Genomic DNA, 15681 nt, shown 5'->3' on the forward strand with positions numbered 1-15681 from the left:
AAGGGGAAAGCGTGTATTAATGATTGGTAATAATTAGGCAGTGAATATATTAGGTGTTGTTGTTTTGTTCTTATCTTGGTTCACTCATCGTCTTCCTCCCTCTGCCCTATGCTCTCCAGCTTCCATTTTCTGGCCTATTTCAGATGAGGTTATTAAAAAAATTTGGTTAAATTACACTAATTTAACTATTTTATTTTTTTTAAATAAATTTATAAACGTCATTTTTACTTATAAATTTATTTATTTTATTATATAGTTTCTCCTCATATTGTTTTTGTTTTCTTGTTAATTATCTACCATCAATTTAACGAGTGAGTTAAGAGTGAGTTAAGTCAATTTGTTTGTGCGTCGCCTACGGCTAGGCAATGTCTGTTCGAGCCTCTGGCCCGGATTTAAGAAGAAGGTTTTAGAAAACTGGGTAGAGAGATTTTCGAAAGAGAGTTTGAAAGTAAAATTTAGTGAGAGATTGAAAACGGTGTTATATAGCATGCAAGGAAAGGCAATAACAACGGCTTAGCCGTATATAACTATTTGGGTGGGGAGAACTTTGACAATTTAGCTTGGTTTTATGAGCATAGGTGAAAAGTAGATAACAAGATAAGAAACAAGGAGTAGGTAATGTGACTAGCAGCAAGAGAATGTCGGGGACATCAAAATTCAAATTCAGATTCTGGATCCTAATTCGAATCCTAAACATGGATCGTTAGAGAATGTCGGGGACATCAGGTGCTAAATTCAGATTTTGGATCCTAATTCGAATCCTAGACATGGATCGTTAAGGAATGTCGGGGACATCAAATGTCAGATTCAGATTTTGGATTCTAATTAGAATCCTAAACATGGATCGTTAGAGAATATTGAGGACATCAGGTGCCAAATTCACATTCTGGATCCTAATTCGAATCCTAGACATTGATCGTTAAGGAATGTTGAGAACATCAAATGCCAAATTAATATTCTGGATCCTAATTCGAATCCTAAACATGGATCGTTAGAGAATGTCGGGGACATCAAGTGTCAAATTCAGATTCTAGATTCTAATTTGAATCCTAGACATTGATCGTTAAGCAGGGACATTCAGGTACCAAATTCAGATTTTGGATCCTAATTCGAATCCTAAATATGGATCATTAGGAAATGTCGAAAATGTCAGGTGTCAAATTCATATTCTAAATCCTTATTCGAATCCTTAGGCATGGATTGTGAGAGTCTCACATTGGTTGGGGAGTAGAACGAAAAACCCTTTATAAGGGTCTGGAAACCTTCTCCTCGCAGGCACGTTTTAAAGCTTTGAGGGGAATCCCGAAAGAGAAAGCACAAAGAGGACAATATTTGCTAGCGGTGGGTTCAGGTCGCTACATGAATTGTTACCCTATAATTTCACCGAGCTTTTCTTAATTTTGCATATTATTATCAATCCAACACAAAGCAATGTGGAATTAATGATTGGAAAATGGTACAACTAAGAAATAACTATACATTTTAATTAATTATAGTTAAATTCTCTATAATTAAACACAAATTCATACTATATATTATATTTAAACCAAAGGAATATAATGTTTCGAGAATATGAGGATGATGATGAAAAATTCAGCTTAAAATATGGAATACATGTGTTTGGTGGGTATTGTTTGGATTTCTTTTTTTTTTCAATGGTTTAATGGAACATGCAACCCACTAAGATCCCTACTCTTTTTAAAAAGGAAAATTATTATTTTTTATTTTTAAAAAATTAATAGTTTAAGCTCACCGCTAGCAGATATTGTCATTTTTGGCCCGTTACGTATCACTGTTAGTTTCCCAGTTTTAAAACACGTTCACGAGGGAGAGGTTTCTATTTCCACACCCATATAAGAAATGCTTTGTTCCTCCCTCCAACCAATGTGTGATCTCACAATCTACTCTCATTGGAGGTCTAGCATCCTTGTTGACACACTGCTCAACACGTCCACGAGGGAAAGGTTTCTATCTCCACACCCATATAAGAAATGTTTTGTTCCTCTCTCCAACCGATGTGTGATCTCACAATCTACTCTCATTGGAGGTCTAGCATCCTTGTTGACACACTGTTCGGTGTCTAGCTCTGATACCATTTGTAACAGATCAAACCTACCACTAGCAAATATTTATTTTCACACCCATTTAAGAAATGTTTCGTTCCTCTCTCCAACCGATGTGGGGTCTCACAATCCACCCTCATTGAGGGTCTAGCGTTCTCGTTGACACACTGCTCAGTGTCTAGCTCTGATATCATTTGTAACAGCCCAAACCCACCATAGCATATATTTATTTCCACACCCATATAAGGAATACTTCGTTTGTCTCTCCAACAAATATGGGATCTCACAATCCACCTCCACTAGGGGTCTAGCGTCCTCGTTGACACATTGCTCAGTGTCTAGCTCTGATACCATTTGCAACAGCCCAAGTCCACCATGAGCAGATATTGTCCGCTTTGGCCAGTTAAGTATCATCGTTCAGTCTCACATTTTTAAAATGCGTCTAGTAGGAAAAGGTTTTCACACCCTTATAAAGAATATTTCATTTTCCTTTCCAATCGAGATGGGATCTTGCCAAAAAAAAAAAAAAAAAAAAAANACACTCAAATATTTTTCATTAGAAGTTATAATTTAATTGTAAAATGAAAAATGAGTATAATAAATATTGAACTTTATGCTAAAAAAAGAAATTAAATATATGTGAGGGGGAAAACTATAATGTATATGTTTGGTTTGGTGTATGTGTAATGTGGGACTTTTTGATGACAAATGAAAGAAGAGGTTTGAGGGTTGAATGATGAGGAGACCATTGAGATTAAAAAAACATCGAACTTTAAAAATAAATAAATATATATATTCGTGTTCGTATTATCCTCTGAGTGAAGAATATCGTAACAGATCAATGAGTTCTTCTGACATTCATTACCCTCACTCATATGCATCCTAGAAAAATTATTAGATGGTCACCGAACATAGAATTTCTCCAAGCAAAGCACGTTTGACCTTGAAATTCATATGATTAAGCCACCAAAAAGAAATGTACACCTTGTTGGTATAGGTAATGACTTTCAATTCTTTTAAATGGTGTTTCGTGCTCCTCCCTAACCGATGTGGGTAAAAGGGTGTTTCGTTCTCCTCCCCAATCAATGTAGGACATCACAATCCACCCCTCTTTAGGGCCCAACGTCCTTACTGGCACACCGCTTTGTGTCTACCCCCCTTCAAGGAACAGCCTCTTCACTGGCACATCACTCAGTGTCTGGCTCTGATACCATTTGTAACGGCCCAGACCCACCACTAGCAAATATTGTCCTCTTTGGACTTTGTCTTTCGGGCTTCCCCTCAGGGCTTTAAAACTCATAGGTTAGGGAGAGGTTTCCACACTCTTACACAAAAAGTGTTTTGTTCTCCTCCCCAATTGATGTGGGACATCACACTTATTCTCAAGACCTCTCTCATTTGAATATGGTCTCAGTATATTCATGTAACCCTTCTTTAGGTGTCACATGATATTTCGAGTAGGGATAATCTTAACACTTTTACCATCAAATCTATTTTTAGTATTGGACATGATATTTCAAATCGTGATCCAAATCGTGGATATGGGGTGTTACAAATGATATCAGAGGACAAATCAAGGCGAAAGCTGGTAAACATGTGAATCTGAGTAAATGAGGGGTACATGAATGAATTGAAACCACATCTGAATGAAAGTCATTGCCTATACCAACAAAGTGCACTTTTCTTTTCAGTGGCTCAATCATAAGAACTCCATGATTAAGACTGCTTTGTTTGGAGTAATTCGATATGGAGTACCTTTGGAAATTCTCCTATGATGCATATGAGTGAGGACAAAAGATGCTAGAAGAACTCCTATTGATCGATATTCTTCTTTCCTAAAAGCGAGGAGCATGTAACGTAATCGTGTCACAGAGAATGCAGTGAAATGTTGAAGTTATCAAGTGCCGAATCTTGATCCTAATCTTAAACAAAAAATTCGTAAATTTTATAATTATCAATTTCAAGTGTTTTTGGAAAAGAATAACTACAAAGTGAAATCAATGTAATAATGAAAAAGTTTGTTCAATGGAAATTGTACAATTTCTTAAATGTTAAGAATTAATGATTTAAAAAACTGTAGGAGTTATTGAGTATATAATATATATATAATTGAAAAGTAGATAATTTTTGGAGCAAAATTCAAGAAATTTTTCAAAATATATATTCTAAAATTCAAGAATATTTTATATAATTTACCCGCGTTGATTTAAAATAAAACTTTCGTAATAAAGATCAAGATCTAAAACAAAAGAATCTTCATGCCCGGCTCAAAGGAAGAAGTACCAATCAATATGCATAACCAATATGGATATGCTTGAGTGGGATCCTGTGGTCGATGATCGACGCTCTCGAGTCCTCTTTGACATCCATGTGGTGGTATGCGAGCTTGTAGGACAGTTTGTATTCATATTCGAATATTGAATTTGAAAACAAAACATGTTTGTGTACCATTTTAAAACTACTTTAGAAGAGATACATGTAAACATAACAAATCAACACTTTGAACTTTATTCAAAAAAACATAATCAGCTCACAATATATGAACCATTCGGGATGATCGAAACGATACTCTGAATCCCCTTATGGAACTAGACAATAAACCTGAGGTTCATCGCATACAGTGATCTTGATCACCCATTTAAGTGACTTTGGTGGCTAACTATATCCGATCACAAAGTGTGATATGATTGTTACGATCAATTTTTTCAAATTCTTACAGTTTTATAAACTTTTAAATTGATCAAACCAATTTTTTCAAAATAACCGAATCAAATCAATTGGTTTTATTGTTATGATTCAATTCAAGTCTGTACGATATGATAAACTTCTCACAATTAGTTTTATACAAAAAAAAAAAAAAAAAATTCAATGCAAATCATTAATAATTCAATCAAGATTTACATGAAGTTTTGACAAAATTGCAAACTTTTAACACGGGTATAAGCGAAAAATATTTTGATGAACGTGATACACAAAAATGCATGAAGTTCCTATAGTTTTAAATCATGACAGGAACGTATGATGCAACTTGATTCGTTCTTCATCGACAAAGCTTAATCATTTCATGTCATCTCATAAAGTAATGGGTAAAATGATACAACACTTTCCCTAACATAGTCTGTCAACGTGATATTCCATAACATAGCATATATCATAATTACAACATAACATGACATACCAAGTTCCATAGCATATGATACTCACATCACAGCAATAACATAATAAACATGCATTAAACAATCACAAGGCAGGGTATGTGCAGAGGCCATAAGGCACAAGTCGTTCATACTTCAAGCAATTCATTCAACCAAGCCAATAGTTAACCATTTACTTAGTTGATCTAAGTTGGAGTTACTAATTATTTTTGGTGCTAACTAGAATCCGCTCCTCACAATTCAATTCAACCTATGTGGGCTAACGACTTCAGGTAAGAACATATTAAAGGGCTTAATTCACCAAATGACATCAATTAATCATCTAACTTAGTTTAATATATTTTAAATTGACAAAATAGTGGTCATACTAACCTCAAACACCTCAAATAACATCAAAGACGATTTTGGATCAGTAAAAAAAATGGCAAGATAGAGCCACAAAGATCAGATCAAGGGGTGGATGGGGTCGTGGGTCGGGTCGGGTCATTAGATCGGGTAGAGTCATAAAAGTTGCTTTCGAACTTCATTTATTTATTACTATTATTATTTTGCATAAAAACAAATCAATAAACTACTTTTTAAACTTGAATATTATTGATTATCAATGTGAACATTGAAATCTCTATTCATACAACGTAATTTTAAAAAGAATATACCATTTGTTTTTGAAAATTTAATGAATACATTAAATTAAAATATTAATACCTTTAAAAATTCAAAAATATTCTTACCATTAGTTTGACATTTAAAAAATACCTATAAAATTCTAAAATTAACATTAAAAAGCTTAAAGATAATCTATGATGTGCCGATAGATAGATCCGATCAAAATATTGATAGTAAAACTTTCTTTTATAAAAGTTAAGAATATTTTTGAAACAAAATATTAACTTTTCATCCAAAACTATTATTCAAACTTTTACGAGTTTAAAGATAGTTTAGACCAAATACAAAATTTAAGGGTATTTTTATTAATTTAATATTCATCGTGTATATATATTATCTCGTCCCCTAAAATTATTCGGTTTTGATGAATTTTTTAATACACTTTTTAATGACTTGATATCGACCCATCTTTTGTTCATTTGTCTCATTAAAATTTTATATGGACAAATGTCAGAGTCATATATAATAGATTAAAGTTTGATGTAACCGTTCAAACATCTCTTGTAGATATTATCCGTCAGCCTCACAGTTTTAACAGAATATTTTGTATCTCCCGTTGAAGTTCTAAATGAGTTTGAGTTTAATTTTCAATTATTAATGAAAAAAGTTTATATTAAGGAAAAATAGTTTTTTTTAGTTATTCGTTTGGCCTATAAATTTTTAGACGTACTTATTTAGCTCTTACATTTTAAAACGTTTTCGGTATATTTTGTAAAGCTAAATTAATAAAAATATCCATAAAATTTGTATTTCTTCCGAAAGTACCTTTAAATTTTTTAAAGTTTTAATAAATACCCTAAAACTTTTAAAAAAATTTAAAAATATTCATACCGTCAATTTTAGATGGAAAGAGTTAGTCCGTTCAATAATATGGAAACAACAAAGAGTAGTTTATGAAGCAAAATTTGAGTAGTCAACTTTTTGAGCTAAGAAATATTTTATCCGGGATGTCATGGAAGAAGATTGTAGGGTCTTCGTCAATCGATTGGTCGGGTTTATCAGTTAGATTGATTGGGTTAGGTCTGACTGAGACATATCTTAGACTCAATGCAATTATTTGGATCGCAGATTGTTTCTATGTTTCGAACTCAAGTAAGAAGTAGGGTCTTCATCAGTCAAATTGGTCGAGTTCATCCGTCAGATTGGTCAGGTTAGGTTTGATCGAGACATTTTTTTAGACCCAATTCAATTATTTAGATCCTAAATTTTTTCAATCCACAAAAATGTTTATTAAATAATGAACTCAACCCAACTTCAAAATAGCTCGATTGGGTTGGTTCGAGTTCTTTGAATCATTTATTCAAATTTTTATTTCTAATAAAAGTAAAATGTCGGTCTATTTATTTTCAAATATTAAATTAAGATTTACAATTAAAAAATAAACAATAATAAAAATTATGAAATTGTATGGTAAGTAAAAATTTCTTCAAATTAATATTAAATTCGAGTTAGTTTTGTCGATCCTCAACCAATCTAATTGATAAAGGTTTTATTTATTTGAATTCAATCTTATTCAAACGAGTTAATAATTCAACCCAAATCATATGAATTTGATTGAGGTGATCGAGATTTTGAGATGAACGAATTTTTTAAACATTTATACTAAAAAGCTTTATTGGTATTGGTGCACAAATTTGTTAGTTGTATAGTTTAGTTCTCAAAAGTCAACCAAACTTTTGATCACACCATTATTTTAATTTTAATTTGTTTTTACAACTCAATTTTATGTTCATGAGAGAAGGTTGCCATTTTATATTTAAATAGTACTTTATTTGAATTTAATACTCGGAGAGTAAAAGAGTATAGAAACCTCTCTCTAGCAAACACGTTTTAAAGCGTTGAGGGGAACTCCGAAAGAGAAAGTCCAAAGAGAAAGCCCAAAGAGAAAAATATCTGCTAGCGGTGGACTTGGACCGTTACAAACGGTATCAAAGCTAGACACCAGGTGGTGTGTTAGCAAGGAGGCTATTCCCCGAAGGGGGTAGATACGAAGCGATGTGCTAGCGAGGATGCTAAGCCCTGAAGGGGGGGGGGGATGGAGTGTGAGATCCCACATCGGTTGGGGAGGAGAACGAAACACTCGGATTTGGTGGGGGTCCCACATCGATTGGAGAAAGGAATGAGTGCCAGTGAGGACGCTAAGCCCTGGGGGTGGAGTGTGAGATCCCACATCGGTTGGGGAGGAGAACAAAACACCTGGATTTGATGGGGGTCCCACATCGATTGGAAAAAGGAATGAGTGTCAGCGAGGACGCTAAGCCCTGAGGGGAGGGAGGGTGGATTGTGAGATTCCACATCGGTTGGAGAGGAGAACGAAACACTCAGATTTGGTGGAGATCCCACATCAATTGGAGAAAGGAACGAGTGTCAGCATCGACCGAAACACCGTTTGTGTGGAAACCTTTCCCTAGCAAACATGTTTTCAATCTCCAATCATGCGAGTTAGGTTTGGTTGATCGAATTCTTTGAGTCACTGAATTCTTAAACACACCTAATTTAAAGGTAGAGATATCCACGAGAAGGAGCGAAGACGGGGAAGCCTTCCTCGACCCCATCCCCACCGTATTTTTCAATCTCCATTTTTGCAAAACTCTTCATTTACTTTCGTAAATCGAACCAGTTCTCTATAAAACTTCGACCCTGCAGATTTAATAGACATATCTATTTGAAGGGATCAAATTCCACCGTCAACTAGCTAACCTCAATATATGAGAAAATATCGAACCACAACCACGAGCCATTAAAGAACAAAAAAATACACATAACCTCAATTAAATTATATATCTATATCTATATATATATATATAATTCAAATCAAACGGTCTAATTAACCAAGGTTTTCTTCGTTGTTCTCTGATTTTCAATTAATTTCCTTCAATCATTGATCTTTTTGTTGGTATCAGTCATTGCACCATTTATTTCTCTCCCTCTTCTTCAACCTAAATACTTTAATTTCATCTTCTCCATCTTCTAACCTTCATCCATGGCCATTCTCCCAAACCCCATTTCTCCGCCGCCTCCACCGCCTCCACCGCCGCCGGATTTCAACTTTGACAACCAAGTAAGCCCCACAATTCTCATAGCCATAATCATCCTCTCCATTCTCCTCTTCTTCTCCGCCCTCCTCCTCCTCCTTCTCCGATTCTTCCTCAAGCCCCAAATCAGAACAGATCCCGAAGATTCCGCCGCCGGTGCGGCGGTTGACGGGGCTGCCTCTGCTTTCCAAGGCCAACTCCAGCAGCTCTTCCACCTCCACGACGCCGGCGTCGACCAATCCTTCATCGATACCCTCCCTGTTTTTCTCTACAAAGCCATAATCGGCCTGAAATTAGACCCTTTTGATTGCTCTGTTTGTCTCTGTGAATTTCAACCCGATGATAAACTCCGATTGTTGACCAAATGCAGCCATGCTTTTCATATGGTGTGTATCGACACGTGGCTTCTGTCCCACTCGACATGTCCCCTCTGCCGTGCCGGCTTGATTTCAGATGTCGGATTCCCCTCCAAAATTGTTGGAGTTCTTGACTCTGTAACTCATAGCTCCAGAGAAATTGGGGAAATTCAAACCGGTTCCTTTCTGGGTTTTCTTGGGGATGTGTTGGATTTTGCTGAAATGAAGCCAGATGAGCCGCCGACGCCGCCTGCGGCGGCGGCGGCGGCGGAGCAGACGGTGGTTCCTATAAAATTGGGGAAGTTTAAAAGCTTGGAGAGTAATGGAGAAGGGAGTAGCAATAATGGGAAAGTTGATTCGAGAAGGTGTTTTTCAATGGGGTCATTTGGGTATGTAATGGATGAGAATTCGTCTCTGCAAGTTCCGATCAGGACGCCGGCAGTGAGGAAACCGGCGAGGAAGAAGAGGAATCTACCATTGATGCCGGGGAGTCTAGCGGCAATGTCGGAGTGCGACTGCGAATCGAGACGAGAGTTTAATTTTACAGAATTGAATGAGAAAGTTGAGAGCTTTCGCCGTGGGAGCTCGAAGGGGAGCTTCGTCGATGAGAAGGTGGGCGGTGCGAACCGACCCAGATCGGAAAATGGGATGGGAATGACGGAGGAAGAGAATGGGAGGAGAAATAGTTCGGAATTTGTTGAGAATCGGCGGTCGTTTGTGAGGAGGACGTTGCAGTGGGTGATGGGGAAGAACACGAAGAACAGTAGGATTGTTCATTCATCTTTTTCAACCAATGATGATCACTCTGATTGTTCTGTGTGATTCATTTTGTAATTCTGTTTGGATTTAAATTTTTGAATGATTAATTAGTTGGAAAGTAAAAATGTTTTTTTTCAAGGATATTCTTGTTAATGTTTTTAATCAAATATAAAGTTTTTTTATTTTTTTTTATTTTTTGGATAATGTCTATTTAACCAGTAGAGTTGGGACGTTCCGAGGCTTGTATCGGGTGTGAAACTAAACGGGCAATGGGGGAGGAAGTGGAGAAAAGTTTTTCCTCCTTAGCTAATCCCGTCTCCACCCAAATCTCAGCATGTGAATTTTCTGTGGGAATCTTTGCTCGATCATCTAAAAAATAAATAAAAATTTTCATGAAGATGGAGATTAAAATAGGAGACCTTTCCCATCGTCCCTCTATCCCTTGAACACATCAAATTTGATGGTGTGTGGGTGCGCGTGTGTGTATATATAGAGGAGACCTTTTATATGAAATCCCACGTCGATTGAAGATGAGAACGAAACATTTTTTACAATAGTGTGGAAACCTCTCCCTAGCAGACTCGTTTTAAAACCGTGAGGCTGACGACGATACGTAATGAGCCAAAGCAGATAATATTTGCTAATAGTTGGCTTGAGTTGTTACAAATAGTATCAGAGCTAGACACAGGACGGTGTGCCAGTGAGGACGCTGGACCTCCGTGGATTGTGAGATCTCATCTTAGTTGAAGAAGGGAATGAAATATTCCTTATAAGAATGTGGAAACCTCTCCAAGGGGTGTGCCAGCGAGAACACTGGCCGCCAAGGAGGGAGTGGATTGTGAGATTCCGGTTGGAGAGGAGAACGAAACATTCTTTGTAAAGATGTGAAAACCTTCCCCAGTAGACTTGTTTTAAAACGGTGAGGCTGACAGCTATACGTAACGAAACAAAGTGAACAATATCTACTATCGGTGGGCTTGGGCTGTTACAAATAGTATCAGAGTCAGACATCGGGTAGTGTGCCAGCGAGGACGTTGGCCCCCAAGGGGGATGGATTATGAGATCTTACCTCGGTTGGAGAGAGAATCAAAACATTTCTTGTAAGAGTGTGGAAACCTCTTCTTAATAGACGCATTTTAAACTCGTGAGACTGATGACGACGATAACAATAGGAAAGGGTGACTGTTACATTAAATTTTTCAGAGGATATTTAAAGTAACCAATGGAAAGCAGGTGGAATAGCCAATTTCAGATTTTATTCATCCCACCAAACTTCCCATCAGACCATAAATAAACAAAAACCTCTACCATATCTTAGCTAAGATATTTGTAATGACCTAGATCCACCGCTAGCAGATATTGTCCTTTTTGGGCTTTCCGACCCAGATCCACTGCTAGCAGATATTGTCCTCTTTGGGCTTTCCGACCCAGATCCATCGCTAGCAGATATTGTCCTCTTTGGGCTTTCCGACCCATATCCACCGCTAGCAGATATTGTCCTCTTTGGGCTTTCCGACCCATATCCATGGCTAGCAGATATTGTCCTCTTTGGGCTTTCCGACCCAGATCCATCGCTAGTAGATATTGTCCTCTTTGGGCTTTCCGACTCAGATCCATCGCTAGTAGATATTGTCCTCTTTGGGCTTTCCGACCCAGATCCATCGCTAGCAGATATTGTCCTCTTTGGGCTTTCCCTCTCGGGCTTCCCCTCAAGGCTTTAAAACGCATATGCTAGGGGAAGGTTTCCACACCCTTATAAAGGTGATTTGTTCTCCTCCCCAACCAATGTAGGACATTACAACTCGGCACTTTTTATGACATAACTGATGTCTTACCTATAAAGTTATACTAGAATAACCGTGAAGTGATTAAGAGGTCAACGGTTAAAATTTTCTTACTCCACAAGTATATAACATATTTGTATATACAAAGTTCATAATGTATCATATTGTTTTACCAAACTTCGTATTTTTAAAGTTAATCTTCGAGAATCTTTCTCGGTAGCTGATAGGATGAGGATGACTCCTGTCTATACTTCACAAATCATATTAATCTCTTATCCAATCGATGTGGGATCTCACAATCTATCTCCATTAGAGGCCAGTGTCCTCGTTGACACACCGTTTCGTGTCTAGCTCTAATACCATTTGTAATAGTTGAAGCCCATTGCTAGTAGATATTGTCTACTTTGGCCTGTTATATAACGCCGTCAGCTTCACAGTTTTAAAATGCATCTATTGTGAGAGCCCATATCGGTTGGAGAGGTGAACAGATCATTTCTTATAAAGGTGTAGAAACTTCTCCCTAGTAGACGAATTTTAGAAACTGTGAAGCTAACGACGATATATAACGGGCCAAAACAGACAATATCTGCTATCGGTGGGCTTGGATTGTTATAATAATGAGTATAAATTCAAAACTAAAGCTAATAATCGTTGATTTTAATGGATGCAAGCATAAAATCAAACTCTGAAACGTGGAGGGAAAAGGGTCGACTAGGAGAATCATAACCTAACCATATAGTGAGACTTATAAATGCACGAAATTAAATGTTATGCGTACATAATGCAAATGAAAAGAGACCACAAGTCTATAGAGTTAATAAAATAAAGTTTGTCACATTTTAAATAATGATGTTTAAAGGTGAATGTGACGGAGTCGTGCCATAATATAGCATAACATAAATGGAAGGTCTAATATCTATTTGAAGAGATAACGACACATTGAAAAGTTGAATAAGACTGTCAAATTAACTGGAAAACTCGATGCATAAACTTATATATAGGCTAAATTAATAAAACTACCCTTTAAATTTTAAAAATTTCAATAATATCCTTACTCTTAAAAAAAATTATAAAAATACACACCCCTAGTTTTGAATGAAAATCGTCTGTACGTTTTAAAAGTTCCATTAATTCACTTAAACCGTTTTTAAAAGTTAAAAAATAATGTAATGGGTGATATATGGATATACACGTTAGTACGTTTTAAAAATACGCATGAACTTTCAAAAATAGCATTAACACATTTAACCTCTAAGAACGGATTAAAAAAGTTCTTACAGAAACCATTTGCCTTTTAACATACGAAATGAAAGGAGAAACCTTAGACTAGAACTCGGTACAGTACATAGTGATCAAAGTCGGATCGTGTATGTTTTGACATAAGTGTCCTAAATAATAATGAAGCAAGCATCAAAATATCCATGAATAGATGACAGTGTTTTGCTACGGAACGGGCCTTGCCCATCAACCTACATTGACAAGACGTGGGGTAGAAGCACAATGACCAAATGCAAACCCAGTTAGATGGCATAAAGATTTTCGAGAGCGAGTTTGGAAGTAAGAATGTAAGAAGATTTTAAAGCAACGTTATAAGCAAAAACGCAACACAACTGCTTAAATATCTTACAATTTTCTGGGTATGGAGAATTTGACAACTATTTGCATCCATCAAGCCTAGATGTGATTTTGCCGCTATCGTACATTTTGAAGTGATTCAGGTTTGACAAGCCTATACATGATTTTTAGTGTACAAACAGGTTTGACAAGCCTATACATGATTTCTAGTGTACAAACAGAAAATACAATATTAAGACAATACAACATGAAATTAAATATAGGTTTCGACGTGACATGGGTATGCGACCACAAGCAACACGCCTTAGATGAACATGACCGTGACACAAGGCATATAAAGAGAGTAACGACCCTTCTTGAAGATCAACATAACCTGATCCTATGTCATTGGCTGAAATCAAATTAGATCAAACCGTGCATGGTGATGAAGACTAAATGTACTTCAACTTTTAACTTTAAATTATACTCGAACACGTGTCCCGTCTCATTATTCAACATATTCCTTATCCTACCCCACCCAAGCCACTACAAATTTAACATTTTCTTAGTAAAAAAAGACTAGATTGAAGTGAATTGTATCCCAAATATCTAAAGATCAAAATCAATGGCCCTACCTCCCACACCTTTCAAGAACTCACAAAAGCCCATAGTTTCCATTTCCATAACCCTTTTTCAAAAACTCATACATCATTCAACCATATCACAATCCCCATCTCTCTCTTTTTACATTCCCCCAAATTCCACTCCCCACCCACCCCATCATGCCTCTTCAAGACTCCACCGCCGCCATCGCCGGCGACCCACCACCGCCTAAGCCAGAGGCCAAAGTCCTGTCTCTGCTCCTCAAGGTCTCCATTATGATCGTCTTAACCACCCTCTTCTTCGTCTTCCTCGGCCTCGCCACTGCCCTCCTCCTCATCTACCCCTGCGTCGCTAGCGTCCTTCACCGCCGACGACGACGCCGCCATCGCCGCCGTTCCCAATTCACCGATTCCTCATCTGGGTTCTCTAATCGTGACCTCAAAAAGCTCCTCCAGTTTCGATTCTCCAATTGGGTCAACCCCCACTCTCAAATTGACTGCCCTATTTGCCTTGGTGGGTTTAGAAAAGGTCAGTGGTGTAGAAAACTTGGTGGGTGCGGCCATATTTATCACCGGAAGTGCATCGATTCGTGGTTGGTTAGGGTTTCTGCTTGCCCCCTTTGCCGGAGCTCCGTTCGATTGGATATGGAAGAAAATCAAATGGATTGTGCAAATTCTCGGAGCTATGAGATTTTGTATGCTCCGTAATTGTAACTCTAGGTTGGTTTCTTCTTCTCTTGCCTCTGTTTCCCTTTTGAGATGTATATATAGTTGAAGCATAGTTTGAAATGAAGGTTTCTTTTAGTTATGTTTTGATATTGTTGCTCTGTTTTGCTGCTGCTATGAATGCTTGTGGCTTTGGTTTTGATTTTTGTTCATTGCCCGAGACCTCGAGATTGAGGATATATTGAAATTTTGAATTTGATAATACAGCTATTAGGATCGAGATCAAAGACATCTTGAAATTTTGAATTCATGGCTTCTGGGTCGATAATAGAGCTATCATGATGTCGAAAATGATAATATATTGAAATTTTGAACTTTTGTCTTCTGGGTCGATAATAGAACTATAGTGATGGGTCGATAATAGAACTATAGTGATGTTGAGATTGAGGATATATTGAAATTTTCAACTTTTGACTTCTTAGTTGAGAATAGAACTGTCGTGATGTCAAGATTGAGGATATATTGAAATTTTGAACTTCTAACTTCTGGGTCGATAATAGAGCTATCATGATTTCGAGATTGTAGATATATTGAAATTTTGAACTTTTGACTTTTGGGTCGATAATAGAACTATCGTGATGTCGAGATTGACGATATATTGAAATTTTGAACTTCTGACTTCTGGGTCGATAACAGAGCTATCGTGATGTCGAGATTGAGGATACATTGAAATTTTGAACTTCTGACTTCTGGGTCATTGAAATTTCGAACTTATGATTTCTTGGTCAATAATAGAGCAATCGGGATGTCGAGATTGGGGATATATTGAAATTTTAAACTTCTGACTTCTGGGTCGATAATAGAACTATCGTGATGTCGAGATTATAGATATATTGAAATTTTGAACTTCTGACTTCTAGGTCGATAATAGAATTATCGTGATGTCGAGATTGAGGATATAGTGAAATTTTGAACTTTTGACTTCTTGGTCGATAATAGAGCTATCGTGATGTTGAGATTGAGGGTATATTGAAATTTTGA

At 36.8% G+C, this 15681-nt stretch overlaps 2 protein-coding genes across 2 annotated transcripts; both read left to right on the forward strand.

Moving 5' to 3' along the window:
• Nucleotides 1-8787: 8787 nt before the first annotated feature.
• Nucleotides 8788-10142, forward strand: LOC111799086 (RING-H2 finger protein ATL13-like). Its single transcript, XM_023682482.1, has one exon. It carries the CDS (start codon nucleotides 8868-8870, stop codon nucleotides 10095-10097), a length of 1230 nt encoding a protein of 409 aa, XP_023538250.1. The 5' UTR covers nucleotides 8788-8867; the 3' UTR covers nucleotides 10098-10142.
• Nucleotides 10143-14056: 3914 nt separating this feature from the next.
• LOC111798901 (RING-H2 finger protein ATL56-like) lies at nucleotides 14057-14840 on the forward strand. Its single transcript, XM_023682249.1, has one exon. The coding sequence runs from the start codon at nucleotides 14155-14157 to the stop codon at nucleotides 14680-14682; it is 528 nt and encodes a 175-aa protein (XP_023538017.1). The 5' UTR covers nucleotides 14057-14154; the 3' UTR covers nucleotides 14683-14840.
• Nucleotides 14841-15681: the final 841 nt, after the last annotated feature.

The sequence above is a fragment of the Cucurbita pepo genome, chromosome LG07 (assembly GCF_002806865.2).
Source record: "Cucurbita pepo subsp. pepo cultivar mu-cu-16 chromosome LG07, ASM280686v2, whole genome shotgun sequence".
Lineage (NCBI taxonomy): Eukaryota > Viridiplantae > Streptophyta > Magnoliopsida > Cucurbitales > Cucurbitaceae > Cucurbita > Cucurbita pepo.

What these genes read in the sequence shown, in the direction of transcription:
- LOC111798901 (XM_023682249.1), top strand. Translation starts at nt 14,155, where the DNA reads ATGCCTCTTCAAGACTCCACCGCCGCCATCGCCGGCGACCCACCACCG.
- LOC111799086 (XM_023682482.1), top strand. Translation starts at nt 8,868, where the DNA reads ATGGCCATTCTCCCAAACCCCATTTCTCCGCCGCCTCCACCGCCTCCA.